Raw genomic sequence first — 15,000 nt, 5'->3', positions numbered from 1 at the left:
TGGCAGCCTGGCAGCCAACCATGATGCTAACTAGCTGAAACTAACTCTCCAAATCCTTACCCCCTGGTCCCAACAGTGCATTGTTAGTGTCTGATAGAGACGTTTGTGGGCTTTAAGCATGGGAGCTTGCTAGCCTTCGAGAATAACTCCATCTGTAAGTGTTGCAATTGCAGTGTCAAAAGCAGTGGCCACTGAGGAAAAGAGCCAGCGAAGGTTTATAGTGGAACTGGTCACTTAATTCAACTTAATTCATACACACAGACTTACACACTCACACAGATACAGAAACATACACACAGACACACGCACACACACACATTCACAAGCACATACGCTAACACAGACATACAAATACACTCCCAAACACAAGCATACACACACCGAAACACAGACACACACACACACAGTAGCACCAACACACACACAGAAACACCCACACACCCACACACACACACACACACACACACACACACACACGCTCTGTCTGCCCTCCGTGTGTGTCTCTCTCTTGTTCCCTCTCGCTTTGAAACTTAACGCTCCTAATTGGCACAGCTACAGGGGCTCTGTGGCAGAGAGCTCAAGGATGATCAGAGAAACTGATGACTGAAACTATCTCCTGGTGCACTTCGTGTGTGTGTGTGTGTGTGGCGTGTGTGTGTGTGGAGGTTGGGAGGTTTACAAGTCACCTCAGAACCTGCCATCCAAGCACCTCTCCCTCTCTCTTTCTGTCTTTTTTAATCTCTCCTTTACTCCTCCGTGCTACGGTATCCTGATCTGTCGCTCTTCTCTCTTCTCTCTCTCGTTCTCTGCACTCCTTCTCTGCACTCCTGCTGTCCCCCAATGCTCATTTATTCTGCACTCTGTTCTTTCTCTCAGTCTTCTCTCCTCTCCTCATCCATAGCTGATCTCTCATTCCCTCCATCTCTTCCTCATTCTCTTTTTATTTCCCTATATTCTTCACCCCCCTTCTCTCTCTTCTCTCTTTCTCTCTTATTCTCTTCCTCCCTCTTTACTTTGCTGTCTATCTGCTCCTGACCATTCCTCACTCTCTCCCTCTTTCTCCTCTCCTTCTCTCTCCCCCTCCTCCTCTTTCCTTCTCTAACTATCTTCCTTACATTCTCTCTCCTACCCTCTCTCTCTCTCTCTATCTCTCTCTGGGGTGAGCTATGGGTTGAGATGGATGGCTGATGTGGGCTGTGCTGGCAGGAACAGATGCTGAGAGGCTCCCGTTCCCCCCTGCTCCTGTGTGTGTGTGTGTGTGTGTGTGTGTGTGGTGTGTGGTGTGTGGTGTGTGGTGTGTGGTGTGTGCGTGTGCGTGTGCGTGTGCGTGTGCGTGTGCGTGTGTGTAATCGAGCGAGGGGAAAAAGGTGCCCGTCTCTGCTGCCCCTGTGCAGTTGCTCTGAAAGTCATCCCACGCTTCCCCTCCACGGCCCTCCTCTCTCCTCCTCTCTCCTCACCTTCTCCTCTCTCCTCCCCTCCTGCTCTCTCCTCACCTCCTCCTCTCTCCTCCCCTCCTTCTCTCACCTCACCTCCTCCTCTCCCCTCACATCCTCCTTTTTTCCTCACCTTCTCCTCTCCCCTCATGTGGCTTTATGCTGGCAGGGTGATATGGAATGAACTGTGGAGGAGTGGAGGGGGAAAGATGGAGAATGAACTGTGGAGGAGTGGAGGGGGAAAGATGGAGAGAGAGTAAGAGAGAGAGAGAGAGAGAGAGAGAGAGAGAATAAAAAGGGGTGTTTTACTGTAAAGTTGTGCATTTGTCATTTGGTCTGAACACAGAGAGAGAAAGAGACAAAAAAGAGAGGTAGAGAGAGAGGGAGAATGTAAAGTTGTGCATTTGTCATTTGGTCTGAACACAGAGAGAAAGAGACAAAAAGAGAGGTAGAGAGAGAGAGAGAGAGAGAGAGAGAATAAAAGGGTGTTTTACTGTAAAGTTGTGCATTTGTCATTTGGTCTGAACACAGAGAGAAAGAGACAAAAAGAGAGGTAGAGAGAGAGAGAGAATAAAAGGGTGTTTTACTGTAAAGTTGTGCATTTGTCATTTGGTCTGAACACAGAGAGAGAAAGAGACAAAAAGAGAGGTAGAGAGAGAGAGAGAGAGAGAGAATAAAAGGGTGTTTTACTGTAAAGTTGTGCATTTGTCATTTGGTCTGAACACAGAGAAGAAAGAGACAAAAGAGAGGTAGAGAGAGAAGAGGAAGAAAAGAGACTCGTGTCTGAAGAGAATTGGGAAGAGATAATTCAAAGAGAGGTAGAGAGAGAGAGAGAGAGAGAGAGAGTAAGAGAGAGAGAGAGAGAGAGAGAGAGAGAGAATAAAAAGGGGTGTTTTACTGTAAAGTTGTGCATTTGTCATTTGGTCTGAACACAGAGAGAGAAAGAGACAAAAAAGAGAGGTAGAGAGAGAGAGGGAGAAAGAGACAAACTGTACGAAGAGAGAGAATTGGGAAGAGATAATTCAAGAGAGGGTATGCTGTTCCACTCATCATTCAGAGAAACGTCTGAATTATTCCAGAGAGTCAGCTGTCAGAACGGCAGAGGGATTACGTCTAATCTGGCCTGTGCTAAGACCCACACACTTAGACACACACACACATACACACACACACACACACACTTTGATACAGACACGCACACGCACACACACACACAAACGTCTTCACATTCTCAGGGATCGAGCTGAGTCACATAAACACAAGCACACCATAACACAAATGCTGGATATGCATGTGAGTGTGTATGTATGTCTATGTGTGTGTCACCTAATAAGTGAGAAAGGGAGCTTGCCATATATCTGCAAATGTATGCAAGCTTCATGCTGTGTGCTTGCTTGTGTGTGTACACATTGAGACGTCTCTACCCTTCCCCACCTTCCTACTACAGGAGGATTAGCAGCTCTTCAGACCCAGGTTTAGCATCACACCTGCATGGTGCAGCTTTTCAAGTCAGAACAGGATGTATGCCTTGAACACTTTGGTGTGTGTGCGCACGTGCGTGTGTGTGTGTGTGTGTGTGGTGTGCGCGTGCGTGTGTGTGTGTGTGTGTGTGTGTGCGTGTGTGTGTGTGTGTGTGTGTGTGTGTGCGTGAGTATGTGTGTGTGTGTGTGTGTGCATGCGTGGGTGGGTGGATGTGTACACCTGATTTGATCAGGACGTACGGCTGATTTGGGATGACGAAAGCATATTCAAGCATTAACAAGGTCAATAGGACTCACTGCACACCTCATTTTCCGAATGACATTAGAAGCCCTTGTCTGCCTCCCACCAAACCTCATACCATCTCATTCAGCTTCAATTCACTTCCATTTGTCTCTGTTGATATGATGATCTGTCTACTCATGTAAGAGTGTTGAAAATGCTTTACTTTACATTTCATGCCTAGACACTTTCTGGTGTGTATGTACCTACTTCTGGTGATTGGGAGCTGTAGTGGCTGCAGTGTTGTGTCCAAGGCAGGGGGAGCAAGGGTCAGTTCATGAGCTTCCGGAGGGGTTATAACGAGGGGCAGATGGACTAGCGCTTTTGCGCCCACTTGAGGCGTATTTTGAAACATGGCGCGGTATGTACAAACAGGCCACACTTGGGTAAAACCGGAGACTGCCTGTTGCAGGAGCTGAAAATGGCGCTTATCCTTGAGAGTTTTGTGTAAATAGATGGGAGGAGAAGCGTAAGATGCGCCTAATTAGGTTAATCCAAATAGCGGTTAAATGCGTCAGTAAGAGAAACTTTCAAAGAAAATCGCTATTTAGAACACCAGTTTTGCATCTTTGTACTATATCAAAAGCAACCTTAACTTTCACTTTCATGTCATCCACTTAAACTTTCCTGCTTGCTAGATTTGACCAATCTTCCTTAGCCTAGATTTGACCAGCCTTCCTTAGTTTGAGTAGAACTACTGCTCTTCATTATCTCCCTGCTTGTTGACATCTTATCATGTATTGTGTTAATTCATGATCGCTAAACGTTTGATTCCTTTTAATGTTGTCATCAGTTAACTTCACTCCACTGTGCTTGTGATTGAAGTATGGCATTGAGTTGTGAACGTTCGCAGATTGCGGTAGCGGCCGGAGAAAGACACCGATTACCCGATGAACAGCAGGTTTGATAAATACCACGTAAACGGCCACGTGCACTTTCTGCGAGTTGGCCATGACGATGATAACGCTGCGTTTGCAAATCTACGTACATCTGGCCCAGAGTGCATATGGAGAGAGAGGGAAACTGTCAGATTTGAGTTACTGTGGTCTGGACTGAACAAAAGATTTAGCCAATTTAAATGTTATAGTATTTTATAAATAATGTATCTCTGTTTCTGTCTCCTGCCATCTTTCTGACTATTTCTGATTGATTTATTAGCCCAGGGTGTCTGTCTGTCTGTCTGCCTATCTGTCTGTCTGTCTGTCTGTATTGCTGTCTGTCTGTCTGCCTATCTGTCTGTCTGGCCTATTTATTATTCTGCTGTTGTTGTTGAACTTCTCTTTCCCTTTTTTGTTGCAATTCCTCTTTCCATTTTCGGTCCTGTCCTTCACCGCCCTGCCCCCACCTGCAGAGTCTACTGTACTATAACCCATTTCATCAGGCCGTTCTGTTGGCTCTGACCTGCTTTTTATGCCTCGGCAGGGTAGAGAGGCCACTGCTGACACCACTAAAAACACCTCATAGCTGGCCATAGCCAGATGGAGGCAGCTGATACTAGAGCAGATCTGGCCTGGATCTAGCCTGAGTATGCCCTGATCTGGTCTGCATCTGCATTTAGCCTGGATCTGGCCTGAGTATGCCCTGATCTGGTCTGCATCTGCATTTAGCCTGGATCTGGCCTGATCTCGTCTGCATCTGCATTTAGCCTGGATATGCCCCGATCTGGTCTGCATCTAGCCTGGTTCAAGCATGGATCTGGTCTGGATCTGCCCTGGTTCTAGCTTGGATCTACCCTGGAAATCTAGAGTTCTCGCGAGAGCTACATTTGAATTTGCTCAGCAAGTGACTCTGGCGACAAGTAATGATGCTCATGACCTATGCCCATCAAACCGAGCTGCACCAATCACATTGGCGTATCTGATATAGGCGGGTCAGAGGCGAGTTAAACAGATGATGACAGCGCTGGGGCAGCCGTGGCCTACTGGTTAGCGCTTCAGACTTGTAACCGGAGGGTTGCCGCTTTGAACCCTGACCAGTAGGCACGGCTGAAGTGCCCTTGAGCAAGGCACCTAACCCCTCACTGCTCCCCGAGCGCCACTGTTGTTGCAGGCAGCTCACTGCGCCGGGATTAGTGTGTGCTTCACCTCACTGTGTGTTCACTGTGTGCTGAGTGTGTTTCACTAATTCACGGATTGGGATAAATGCAGAGACCAAATTTCCCTCACAGGATCAAAAGAGTATATATGCTTATACTTATATATTTATATATACTTATACTGAAACGTCGAAGTCCGGAAACATTGGTCGTAGTGTTATCCAATTGCGTCAAATCAGTCAGTAAACATGGGTTGTAGTGTTATCCAATTGCGTGCAGTGATATTTTCAAATACATGCTTGGTGCCACCCCTCAAGTTGGGCCATTTTCATTACTCATAGCCAGACCCTTCATCTTTTGGATTTGGGTCTGGATTTCCAGGCTAGCTTGGATCTGGCCTGGATATAGCATGTATCTGGTGGATCTCTGGATGGATTTGGCTTAAACTTGTTTAAGGGTATTTCAGCAGCTGACATTAATGAAGAATGGATACAAGCTATAGTATATTAGCATTAGGAGTGGTACCGGTACATGTTTAGGCCAGTTTTTTTGGCCCTTGGGGAACATTATTTCATCAAAGCAGATTCAACATGGCATTTACAACACATGACACATTTCTCAATACATTTTCATCACACACACACACCACTGCAGGAAACAGAGATAATATCAAAACTCCCAAATGATTTTCCCTCTCAGCTTCAACCAGCAGCTTACACCCTCTCTGTCCTCAACACTGGTTGTGAACTTGACTGAAGTCACATCTGCAAACAAGGATCAGAGACATGTATGGATCTTGTTAAATTGATGGGCCGGTTGCTGCGTTATGGGGTCTGGGGCTGGACAGTGGTGACGTCAGTCTGGATGATCGTGGCCCTGGGGTTCTTCTGTACACCACCCATCTGCCAGATGCTTCATTCATAGCTGGGGAAATGGGGGGCGGAAAAGGGAAATTGTTGTGTGGTTCCTTACCAAGGACAGGGCCCATCATCGTGGAGGTCACTGGATCCTGCCCTGAAGCATGTTGGGGGTCGTAGTCAAAAGGGGACATTGTGTGTGTATTGCTGAGTTGCTGTGTCGTGTGTGTCTGTGTGTGTATGTGTGTGCCTTTTGTGTGTGTGTGTGTGTGTGTGTGTGTGTGTGTGTGTTTAAGCAAACAAAAGTGTATGCTCAGGTTGTTGATGTACAAAAGTGTGTGTGTGTGTGCACATCTGTTTGTTTGTGGCTGTGTGTTTATCTTTGTGCGTGCGTGTTTGTGTTTGTGTGTATGTGTGTTTGTGTGTGTGTGTATGTGTGTTTGTGTGTGTATGCTTGTGGTGTGTGTGTATGCGAGAGGCTTGAAGAGTGAAACCTAATGAGCTTGAAGATCAGTGTGGACTCGGGCTGTGAGGGGATTGAAGGGCATCATGTGATCCAGAGGAGGTCCCCTCTAATCTGCCTGTCCCTGCACCCATAGGGCCAAGGGGACCCTGGTGATGTAAGCCCAATCGAAAACACACACACACACGCACACATGCACATGCACATGCAGACATAAATATCACACACACACACACACACACACACACACACACACACACACACATGCACACATGCACATGCACATGCAGACATAAATATCACACACACACACACACACACACACACACACACAGACATAAACACACACACACACACATGCACATGCACATGCAGACATAAATATCACACACACACACACACACACACACACACATGCACATGCAGACATAAATATGCACACACACACACACGCACACATGCACATGCACATGCAGACATAAATATCACACACACACACACACACACACACACACACACACACACACACACACACACACATGCACATGCAGACATAAATATCACCACACACACACACACACACACACACACACATGCACATGCAGACATAAATATCACACACACACACACACACACACACACACACACACACACACACACACACAAACACGGACACACAATACACACACACACACACACACACACACACACACACACACACATGCACATGCAGACATAAATATCACACACACACACACACACACACACACACACACACACACATGCACATGCAGACATAAATATCACACACACACACACACACACACACACACACACACACACACACACACACACATGCACATGCACACAGATAAATATCACACACACACACACACACACACACATGCACATGCACATGCAGACATAAACACACACACACACACACACACACACACACACACACATGCACATGCAGACATAAATATCACACACACACACACACACACATGCAGACACACATGCACATGCAGACATAAATATCACACACACACACACACACACACACACACACGATGCACCGGACATAAATGGGTACACACACACATGCACATGCAGACATAAATATCACACACACACACACACACACACACACATGCACATAAACATCACACATGCACATGCACGCACATCGATTATCACGCACATATGCACATGCAGACATAAATATCCGCACACACACACATGCACATGCAGGGATGCAGACATTCAATAATAATAACACATGCACATGCAGACATAAACATCATCAATATATGCACATGCAGACAAATATCTACCATGCTGGGCACATGAGAAAACATGGCACATGCAGATAAATATCATTTATTAAAAAAGCAAAAGATAAACTACTCCAAACTTTTATGCTGAGAGAGGGAGAAAACATGGCTTTATTAAAAAAGAAAAGAAAACTACTCCAAACTTTTATCAATGTACTTTCCCCCACTGAATTGAATCAATAAAGCGGATCAGGCCGCTGCAGTGTCCAGTATCTGGTGGTGATGAGCTGAGGCCGTAAAACAGTGTGAAGCGTAGCGGTATGTTTGCCTCTTGAATAAGCGGCTTGAATCAATGAGTCCCCCGCTCTGCAGCGGTCAGCTTCCCCCTCGGCCGTTAATCTGGTGTTTCATCACTGGAACTGTCTAGCCCTCAGATCCCCCCCTTCCGCCACTTTCTTCACACACCATGGATGTGAGCACAGATTTCCCATGAGGCCACAGTGTCAAATAGGTCGAGGGCTATTGATCACAATAGATCTTACCGGTTCTCATATCTTTTTTCCTGAGGTGACAACCGGTTCTTTCTCTATATATATTTTTCCCTGAGGTGATATATATATAACCTTATATATATATATATATCTATATATATATCTATTCTTTTCTCTTTCTTTCTTTCTTTCTTCTCTCTCTCTCTCTCTATTTTTTTCCTTTCTCTCTTTCTCTCTTTTCTTTCTCTTTTGCTCTCATTCTTTTTCTTGATTTATGGGCTGCAATTATCACATTCCACCCATTTGATTGTTTAACTAAAAAAGAAGCTATAATTGCCAAGCTGTACTGTGACCAGAACGTACATATGGACTCAGGCGTACATACACAGCATATACACACACAAAAAAAATCAATTTAATACATCATTACCCACAATTCTTGGCTCGGAGCTGCCTCACATCAGGGCCCATTGTTTAGCCAAGAATACGGACTGTCTCAGTCGGTCATCTAAAGTGGCCATTGTGCGTCCTGGTGGCTCTGTTAAGTGTTTCCAGGCCATTAGGGGGTGCTTATTTCTTTATCCCTGTCCGTGGGTGGCCGCTGGATGGACGCTTCCTGGGCCGACCTTAAATGAGGCTGAATCTTTTCGGACAATCCCATCAGCCTTGGCTTATCAGTGAGTGATTTCCATGGTTCCCTCCATGGGAAAAAGATGTCATTTAGGAGAGATAATGGTTTCAGCACCCCCCCCCCCTCCAATCAGAGAGGCCCCACCGGCTCTCTGTGATTCAGAGAGGGAAACGTTTGTGGAGGATTCTTATTTGCATTGATTCATTTCTGCTGGTGGCTTTATTCAGCCTCTCTCTGGTGTGGGCAGTGGGGAAGCACTGTTTGGAGAAAGATGAAAAGATGGTGGTTTGAATGTGAGTGTGTGCGTGTGTGTGTGTGTTATTAATGATAATATTGTGTGTGTGTGTGTAATGTGTGTGTATTATTGCATAATGATGCCAATGTGCATGTGTGTGTGTGTATTATTATTATTGTGTGTGTGTGCGGTGTGTGTGTGTGTGTGTGTGTGTGTGTAATGTGCGTGTGTGTGCTCTTTTTTTGTGTGTGTGTATATTGTGTGTGTGTGTGTATGTATGTGTGTGTGTGTGTGTATGTGTAATAGCAGTGTGTGTGCCTCTGTGTGTGTGTGTGTATGTGTGTATGTGTGTATGTGTGTGTGTGTGTGTATGTGTAATGTGTGTGTGTGTGTGTGTGTGTGTGCATGTGTGTATGTGTGTGTATGTGTGTGTGTGTGTGTGTGCATGTGTGTGTGTGTGTGTGTGTGTGTGTGTGCATGTGTGTGTGTGTGTGTGTGTGTGTGTGTGTGTGTGTGTGTGTGTGTGTGTGTGTCTAAAACGCATACATGTCCTCTTTTTTCTCTTCCCTAGTCTTGGGGTCCCCTTTGTGACTCCACACATGTCCTCTCATCCCCGTTTCTCCCTTTAGAACATGTTCGAGAAGCCCTCTCTCCCAGAGTACAAGGTCGCCACGGTGCAAAAGTCCCGCTTCATCCTGCTGCACTACAGCATCTCCAAGGCATTGTGGGATTGGATGATCCTCCTCGCCACTTTTTACGTTGCCGTGACTGTCCCGTACAACGTGTGTTTCACAGCATACAACGACCTGGAAACAGCCTCCAGGAGCACCATCGTCAGTGACATCGCCGTGGAGATGCTGTTCATTCTTGGTGAGTTCTAAATGCAGAAATAAGAAATATTCAAGAAGAGTTGATTCTAGGTTGATACTGGCTCAGCCGTCTGCACTTGGCAGCCGTGGCCTACTGGTTAGCGCTTCGGACAACCGGAGGGTTGCCGGTTCGAACCCCGACCAGTAGGCACGGCTGAAGTGCCCTTGAGCAAGGCACCTAACCCCTCACTGCTCCCCGAGCACCGCTGTTGTTGCAGGCAGCTCACTGCGCCGGGATTAGTGTGTGCTTCACCTCACTGTGTGTTCACTGTGTGCTGAGTGTTTCACTAATTCACGGATTGGGATAAATGCAGAGACCAAGTGTCTGACACTTAATGTTAAGTTGAACGTCTTTCAATGAAGCTGTGTGTACTATATAAATCCAAAGTAAGTAATAAATCCCATACATACACACATATAGTTATGTAATTTTCAAGTAGTTACTTGTTACTAATTTAAAGCACAACACAGGTACATTATTACATTATTATAATAGCAAATAGCAAAATAAGCAGTCAATAGGCGGGTTTCCATTAAACCTTTTTTTTCTGATGTCATCCTACGGTTGCTGGGTGACATTCGAATGAGTTGACGGTCATATACAAAATTAAGAGACCACTGCAAATTTAAATATGACTGAATGTCATTCAGCAACTCTAGGATGACATCAGAAAAATGTGCAGTAGTCTTTTCATTTTTTCCAGAGCTGTATATGCTCGCATGAGGTGTTTCTTCAGACGAGCCAAAATTGTGCTATTTTGTAAAAGTGAAATGGAAACTAAATGGAATTCAAAAAGGTGGCATGTTTTGAACAGAAGAGACAGAATTATTTTTTATCATTGGTTTGAGGTGAATACATCGGTGCAAGTAGACTCCAAGTAATAACAAAAGGCAAACATTTATTTAATGTGTTAATGTTACTTTAAACTATGAATTATTGTGTGATTATGTAAGGTTTTGTTGTTTTTGTGTCAGGGGCTTTGGAGAAAAGCACTGTACACCTAGTTTACCCAGTCTACCTTACAACATAAACATTAACATTTCTCTGATGTGTTGCCGTTGTTGTAGCACCACCTGGCCCATGAAACCACAGCTCCAGCTGAAAAGGGTGACATGAGGTTGAGTTTGTGAAGAGACAGGTGCGGAACATTGCGAAAATGCCCTGTGGAGAACTTGGCTCGGAGTAGCGGGTTGACATTTGGGTGATCTTGTGTCTGCGTCTGCTTCAGTCTGAGGGAGACAGAGAGAACAGGGTGGAGGAAGGAACAGGAGAAATGCTCAACAAGAAAAGGAAAGTGGAGAAAGGAGAGGACAAGGAGACAAAGGTCAAGAGGTGAATCTGTTGGATATTGGAGAACGGCTGTATTTTTACTGAGCTTTCAGCTTGAACCTGTGAATTGAGGATTGACATTTGAGAGACCTACCGAAGAGACTAAATGCCACAGCTTCTTATTTTACCACTAAAACATTTCTGAAGGTTGTGTGTGTGTGCGTGTGTGTTTGTGTGTGTGTGTGTGTGTGTGTGTGTGTGTGTGTGTGTGTGTGTGTGTAGTGTTATTTCATTCTGGTGTCTAATTTGCCCACTACTGCTGCAATCTCACACTCACAAGGGGCTTGATTAGTGTCGTCACGTGAGTGTTAAATTAACTCTGCTGGAGAGTTGATGTCCAGGAGGACAAATGGCCACCCATTCTCACCAAAACACATTCAGATACATCACACTTTTAAAGTGTGTGGACTATCAGACAGTATGTGCTCAAAATCTGGTGTCAAAATGCACACCCAAGGAGTGTGATGCTGCTTTACTAAAAATATGCTTTTTCGACCAGTGTTTTGTTTTTAATTAAAGACCAATAGATTGTACTCATTGCAATACATAATACTTTTTTATTATTGTCATACTGATACACAATTTCTTACTTAAATAGTGTTAAATAGTATTTCTTTGCTACTGAAAGGAAAGTGAACTGCCAGGAAACTAAGTTCTTTCTCAGGTCCTCTGTGAATAAAAGTGCATACTCACATTTTACTGTTAGCATGTTTTACATGTGAATGGCCAACTGAGGCTGTGCTGCCATTGTTGTGGCCAGACTGTAAGTATCTAGGGTTTCCACTAAGCTGGATTCTAAATGTTCATCTGATCCGAGGCCTGCACTTGGTCACTAAAGCCAATGCTAATCTGTAATTGAACCCCTATAATTACAGCAGTTTGACAACATTCAGGATCCTGTTGCCCTCGCTATTCTTAACGTTTTATTGCAAGTTTCTTTTATTGCAAAGAAAAAGGACAACAGGCCGAGGTTATTTTAGTCGGGGCAGGATTTCGTTCACTGCTTCCGAGATAAGGCTGTGCTCTGTTTTTTCCTGGTTCTGTCAGCGAGAGCTCAAACTGCCTGCCGCGATGGAGCGAGCGAACCCTCAGTGTGTCTCAGGAGCGATCGTTCCGGCTCTGATGCCAGTGCTGAGCGGCTGTGCCGGCCGGTCGGATTCAAGACGGCGCTAAAAATACCCCCGAACAGGTGCAACTATTCAGAAGGCTCTTAAAAGAGCGTCAGAAGGCTTTTGAGCACCGGGCATTATTGAATCACCAATTAGAGAGCTCCCACACTGGCTGGCACTGTTAGGTCTGCCAACAACGAGGTGCCATTTAGAGGCACTGTCAGAGTAGACTAGCCAATGACATGTCTTGTTTCATGACCGTTGGTAGATATCAGCCGATGGTGTGTCACATTTCACACTTGTGTTCACTCTCTGACATGCTATGTTTAACAGTTGTCTCGGTGCACATGACGAAATATCTCCTAACCATATTATATTACAGTTCATACACATCTCAAATATACATATTTTCAAAGAGGGAGACAATACTCAATACACAAACATTTTTCATGTATATATATATAGATATAGATATATAATTAACATTTTACACATGTATACTTGTGTGTGACTAGCCTAATTACATTTTTTATATGTAGCTACATTGCAGTAGTCCTGGGCCAGCCTAATGATACCTCTCATGAGTCATGTCTCAATCAAAGGTCAGCTGTAGAGCCAGCGCTGGCAGGACAGGACGGACTGCGTCTGCAGCAGCCATTCAGAGATATTCTCAGCTCATAGCAAGAGAATGTCAGACCAGTGAATCGCCTCAGCTGTCAGCAGATACAGATCTCAGATCAGCATTCAGCATCTTTTTTTTACAAGTTATCATTTTATTTTGTGTTTCAGCGGTCTCACAGTAAAACACGACTGAGAACACAGTTTGAAAAGCACTACAGAAAAAGAATATTGCTTATAAAAATATAATAGTTTTTAGTTTTATTTTCAGGATTTGTTAGAGCTTTTCCAAAGGCAGCCAGTCACTCATACCTAGATGTTTTAGTGTGTTCTGAACTTAAAACAGTCAAGGCGGGCTTCCACACAGACCGCAGACAGTGCAATCACGCCTTGAGCTAAACTACAGCTGACTGGATCAATTTCCTACACAATCAATCATCTGGAGCAAACCATCCCAAGTCCCTGTCTTGTCCTGGATAGATGCTGAGTTGTAAACTGGTTGCTTGATATATTTCCAACTTTTTTTCATGCGTGGTTAGATCACAGTATGTAAAACATGTGTACTTCATTTTAGTATCTGAAAACTTTTCATGTTATGCACTTGCATCCAAATTGGTTTGGATGTTTACACCTTGGGCCCTAATTTAGTTGATGAACTAAAGGTAATTGAATACAGTGTGTGTGTGTGTGTGTGTGTGTGTGTGTGTGTGTGTGTGTGTTTGTGTGCACGCATTCTCCTCTCCTCTCCCCTCCACAGACATCATCCTGAACTTCCGCACCACCTACGTGAGTCAGTCGGGCCAGGTGGTGTACGACTCGCGCTCCATCTGCATCCACTACGCCGCCACCTGGTTCTTCGTGGACCTGGTGGCGGCGCTGCCCTTCGACCTCCTCTACGCCTTCAACATCACCGTGGTGAGTAGAGGAGAGTTGGACAACTGACCCTCTCCATCAGAGCACTAGAGTCTGGTATCAGCAAGGCCAAAGCCATGATAGATGCAGTACCTTAGGAAACAGTGCTACTTTTGATGGGCTGGCCAATATATAATAACAATGAATATGTATTTGTAGATGGTTATCAATGAATGATCTATCATAACCCATAATTGTATATTTCTAAAGTAGATTGTTGAAATAAATAATAGATTGAAATATGGAAAAGATTGAGGTGAGAAAAAGGATTCATGGCCCTTCCTAAATCCTAAATCAGCCCTAATGCCTCCAAAAGATATCCTGACTTGATGGATGTTTTAACGTTTTGGCTGAAAACACATTGAAACAGGGGATTTGGGTAGAGCCCTTAGGAGGGAAGGCCTTGTGAATGGAGTCTTTTGGTCCACAACTTCAGTCCGATTCCCAGACTTCGTGAGCTCCTCTCATGTTCATGATACAGTCCCATCAATCTCACCACATCCGGTCTCATGGGAATCTTCGATTCTTCGCAAGCAGCTTGAGTCTGGCCGTCACGTTCCACAAAAGCATCTGTTAAAGAATGAGGTTGGAAATGAACTCGAAACCAGAGCCAGCCGCAGGCTCTTTGATCTGTTACTTTTTCACAGAAGATTCGTCTGAATAAATTAGGTATGAATAGGGAAAACAATTGTCTCAAAATTCAGTTCCTTACTATGCAGGATGGGTAGTCTTCCGTCTGGTGCTTTGTGGATTCTGTTGGAATGGGACGAGAGGAAGCTGCTAGGTTCCCATAGCAGCACAAAAGCGTCTATATTGTCAAGTAGAAAAGCAGTATATGCAAAGATTCTATAGGAGCTGGTTGTGGAGTAATGTATTGTCACATACCACATTTGGCCTTCAAACTGATAGATAGGCAGCAAACACTGTTATGAAACATGTTGTGTCTAACGATTACCGTTATAATGGTAAACCGCGATAA

The 15,000-nt window shown here is 44.7% G+C and overlaps 1 protein-coding gene across 3 annotated transcripts in view; it reads left to right on the top strand.

Moving 5' to 3' along the window:
• Positions 1 to 15,000, top strand: part of kcnh4b (potassium voltage-gated channel, subfamily H (eag-related), member 4b) — a 67,164-nt gene that overhangs the window by 23,778 nt on the left and 28,386 nt on the right. For all 3 annotated transcript variants that reach the window (XM_048233374.1, XM_048233375.1, XM_048233373.1), the window contains exons 5-6: positions 9,813 to 10,053; positions 13,867 to 14,024. In XM_048233374.1, the coding sequence (XP_048089331.1) occupies positions 9,813 to 10,053; positions 13,867 to 14,024 (399 nt within the window). The remainder of the gene's footprint in view (positions 1 to 9,812; positions 10,054 to 13,866; positions 14,025 to 15,000) is intronic.

Source organism: Alosa alosa, chromosome 22 (assembly GCF_017589495.1).
Source record: "Alosa alosa isolate M-15738 ecotype Scorff River chromosome 22, AALO_Geno_1.1, whole genome shotgun sequence".
Taxonomy (NCBI): domain Eukaryota; kingdom Metazoa; phylum Chordata; class Actinopteri; order Clupeiformes; family Clupeidae; genus Alosa; species Alosa alosa.
This window is presented reverse-complemented; position numbering and strand designations above follow the sequence as displayed.